Below are 4,581 nucleotides of genomic sequence, written 5' to 3'. Positions count from 1 at the left end.
AATCAGAAGACATACCTTAAACAACAACTCTGCTTTAAATGACGTGATGCGAACTTCCTTTTTTATAACAGCTCGTTAAATTCTCCCTTCAGGTTACTTTTCGAGTCCCTGTTATTATGGGAAGCTTTCCGATGATACCTAATTTTACTTCAGGAATACCAATCCAAACAACCCGGTAACCCTCTTTTTTTTTTTGAAGTAACGAGTGAATCGATACTTTCTTTTTCGACTCCCGGCATCTTATTCCTTACTTATACCCTTCCATTTTCCATTGCAACCTTGGTGTTGAAAATTCCTTCCAGCACTAATCGTTCCCCGGATACGTCCAATTCCATCGAATGTCGGAAATTCTATTTGCTCGTGCAATGTCGAAAGCTGTAACTTCATATCGTGAATCCAAGGTCTCTCGAAGACAGCATTACATTCCATGCCACCGTTTACGACATAAAACCTTGTACTCTTGATCACTCCTCCCGCATTAATTGACAACACGATTTCCCCCTTCTTTGTTTTGCTTGAATTATTAATTCTACTGGACACATTTGAAGATGGTGTTAACTCACCCATCATTGCTAGTTGTTCAATGACTCCCCACTGAATGACGTTGACCGAGCTACCTGGATCAACCACAACATTCCTAATTCTACAATTATTAACCATAATAGAAATTACCAGAGTATCGGGGTGAGGTGAAATTAAATCTTTCGCATATTCATCGATGACTGCTATCATGCCCTCCTGTACAAGACCTGGGGATCTTCGTTTGTGCGCTTCTGGCAACTTATCCTTTTTGATAGTCAAGGATGTTCTCGCAACTTTTGGTCCTTTTGTTATCACGTTAAACACATGACGCGGCTCAACCTGAACTTCCTGCTTGATTGAATCCCTATTTTTACTATTATTCTCTTTAGCCCTATCACTCAAGAACTCTCTTAAATGACCATTCTTTAATAGCCGTGCGACTTCATCACGTAGGTGACGGTAATCGGCGGTCTGATGTCCATGAGTCTCGTGGTAATCGCAGAATACACTTAGATCCCTCTGACTAGGGTCTAATCGCATTGGTCTAGGCAATTTCGCACCCTCCATCTTCCCAATTGTTGCGACTAATCCAACCAAGTCTTTTTGAATTTATATTTTGAAAACCTCGACTTTTCAATGTTATTAGACATTCGAATCAATCACATGACTCACCTTTAAGCCCTCTTCTCCCTCCATTTGTTAAAACTTGGCTTCTCAAACTGGCCGCTGCGACTCTGCTCTGACCTTGAATAAGACTTTTTCGGTTGTCCATAATGTTGATACCTTTCCTTCCAAGGTCTAGAGTCGGAATCAACACTTCTTTTAAGTTTGTCATGATATCGATTCCTACCCATTAACCCAACCGGCAATCCTAATTGGTCATCTTCTACTCGTATCTTCTATTCATGCCTATTGTGAACATCCGCCCAAGTTGTCGCAGCGAATTCTAGTAAATTCTCTTTCAATTTTAAAGAAGTGCTTGAATTCTTCGGGTTTAATCCCTTGGTGAATGTCTCTACCACCCATTCATCCGGTACTGGTGGCAACAACATTCGTTCTTTTTGGAATCTTATGACAAATTCCCCCAGCAATTCCGTGTCTTCCTGAGTTATCTTAAAGATATCTTGCCTTTCTTACAGACACCTTCTTCGCACCAGAGTGTGCTTGATAAAAGCATCCACTAGCATTTCAAAGGAACTGATTGAATATTCCGGAAGTAGGGAATACCATGTCATTGCCCCTTTGGACAATGTTCCACTGAATTTCTTGAGTAAGATAGATTCAATTTCGTCTGGTTGCATGTCATTGCCCGTAACAGCGCAAGTGTACGAGGTCACATGCTCTTGAGGGTCTGTGGTTCCATCATATTTGGGTAGATCTGGCATTTTGAATCTCTTTGGGATTAATTTAGGCGCTGCACTCGGTGGGAATGGCAATTGTATGTATATCTTTGAATCCGGCCCCTTGAATACCGGTGGTGCCCCCGAAAACTGATCTATCCGAGAATTAAATGCTTTGAATACCTTTTCAGTTCGATCCAGTTAGCTGTTCATATTTTTTTTTTTCGTTCTTTTCCAATCGATTGGATAAGTCTTTCAGAATGCATGGCCTCTGGTGTGGCATTATTACCGGAACCATTTCCACTACCTTCACCTTGGTCCGCAGCTATGTTCATTGCGTTCACATCAAAGACCTCATCTCCTTGTTTGCAAGTCAACAATCGCCTTCTATTATTTTTCCAACATATCAAAGATCTTCTCTATCTTGACTCGGTAACTCTGACTTCACCTTCCATATCTCATTATCATTGGGAGTTAAGTCGTTTCTTATGTGCTTGGATCCCTGAGGGGAAACTATGAGCTCCTTGTTTTTTGCCCTGGTTTCTCCTATCATCGGATCTACCTCCTGAGCATTTGCATTGTTGATCACACTGTCAACTTGATTTCCAGTATTTGCCATAATCTCGTTTTACCTGGTTTCACAGAATTGCGAGCAATTAGTAATGTGATTAGAGCAACAAGACAATATCACAATTGTTCTTAGCCCCACGGTGGGTGCCAAACTATTTACCCCCAAAAGTTACGAGAAATTTATTAGTGGTTTAAAGGATATATGAATTGATTTGTTATGAATTTGAATAAAGACTAAGAAACAAGTAAAGAAATCAAATAAATGTATTGCCAGAAATGATAAAATAAGCATGGGCTATATGAGATCGGAGGAAATCCTTTGATGAAGATTACTTCGGATGAACAATTAGCCTTTGATAACTTTTATGAATTCGGCACAAATAAGAATAACAAAAGGACAACTTTTGCTTTATAAATTCGAATATGAATTGTAAATCTCTGAAAAAGATGATCCCTATCACATTGAACCTAAGCTCCTTTTATAGGTGATAATCACTAGCATTGAGTTGCAAATCGTGCCCAATAATGACCAATTAATGCCACTTAAATGTAACAAATGTAAGGTTCAGCTCTAAATCTGGACCGGTCATGTAACGCCTGGTACTCATAAATGACCCGTACAAATTGCTTCGAAACTCTCGCCCCGGGTCCGCAAGGAATCATTCCCTCCGGATTCAATTGATTAATATGCCATTGTTTTAACCTTGTTTGCCACATGTCTTCCTTCCCGTGTGCCACGTGTAGCGTACCACTTTTTACCGTATACAACTGGATATGTTTGTTGTTGTTGTTCTCTAAAGAGAAAATTTTGATTTCGATCATCATGATATTTAAATAATACTCCCTCTGTCCCAATTTATGTGATACACTTTCCTTTTTAGTCCGTCCCAAAAAGAATGATACATTTCCTCATTTGGCAATTTTTCTTAAACTCCGTGCCCAGTCAAACTATATCGCATAAATTGAGACGGAGGTAATATTTAAGTTCCATGTACTCTACTAAAAGAAGCTTCAAGAATCCAAATAAACTTCCATGGTAAGAGAACGTTCCATACTGTTAATTAGAAATTCTTCAAGTTTGTAGAACATATAAGGACGAAGAACAAAGCCAAATTTTGGGTTATGTTTTATTTGGTGTTGGTTATTGTAAAATGAATGGGATCTTCTAAAATTGATTCTAAGCATTCCACGTGTTCTTTTAAAGTTGGGACCATATAATTTAACGAAGGAGGGGTATATCTGACACAAAGTATAACAGCAGGCCCTATTTAAAAGTGAAACAGACGGTAAATATGACTTATTTTCAATAATATAGAAGCAAATATCACCTTTTTCCGAATAAAATATCAAAAGTCTCTTATAATTTTTACCGCCACCAAGTACCTTTTTATCTTTAAACTTTTCTTGAAGCAACTTCACCCTATCAAGGGAACTTGTTATCCCTAACTTGCCACTAAAATTACTGACTCATTTACAATTACTACTCCCCCATCTCATTTACAGTTACTACTCTCCCGTCTCAAATTCTTGTCGTGATTTTCTTTTACACACTCCTTAAGAAACACTAATTAGGAGGGGGTTTAACAATTTTACCTTTCATTGATACTTGAACAATCATAACATCACCCCATAATTTAAGTGTTTGTAATCTTCAAGAACAATTACTACTAAGATTAAAATGGAAAAAATTAATTAATTATTTAGAATTTCTAAACTACAAATAATTTAAGACAACTATTTTTAAAAATCACATCAGATAATTTGAGAGGAGGGAGTACTATAAGAAAATTTCTCCATAGCTCTAAAAGGGCTTGACTTCATAAATTTTTAATGTGATCCTAAAGGGCACAACAAACCATCTTTGCTACTCTCTAACACGCTACCGGCAACGCAAAGCATCAACACCACATGAGGAATATTCAATATAGTATTCATTACAGCCTATAACAGTAGCCATTAAACAGATAACTCATCTGTAAAAACAAGAGCAAAAAACACACTTTCCTGCCCAAAAACATGCACAATTAAATTATCAAACGCCAAAAATGAAAAACAAGATTCCGCGTTTTATAAATCTGGGGGAAAAAAATACCTATTTGTACAAATCACCCCGAAAAAGAAAATTTAACCGAAAAAGAAAATTTAGTGT

General features: G+C 37.7%; 1 protein-coding gene across 1 annotated transcript; it reads right to left on the bottom strand.

Annotated features, from left to right (window-relative positions):
* Positions 1-240: 240 nt before the first annotated feature.
* LOC132046108 (uncharacterized) lies at positions 241-1,089 on the bottom strand. Its single transcript, XM_059436648.1, has one exon. It carries the CDS (start codon positions 1,087-1,089, stop codon positions 241-243), a length of 849 nt encoding a protein of 282 aa, XP_059292631.1.
* Positions 1,090-4,581: the final 3,492 nt, after the last annotated feature.

The sequence above is a fragment of the Lycium ferocissimum genome, unplaced genomic scaffold, assembly GCF_029784015.1.
Source record: "Lycium ferocissimum isolate CSIRO_LF1 unplaced genomic scaffold, AGI_CSIRO_Lferr_CH_V1 ctg9450, whole genome shotgun sequence".
NCBI lineage: Eukaryota > Viridiplantae > Streptophyta > Magnoliopsida > Solanales > Solanaceae > Lycium > Lycium ferocissimum.
The sequence above is the reverse complement of the archived record's forward strand: the minus strand, read 5'-3'. Positions and strand labels throughout refer to the sequence as shown.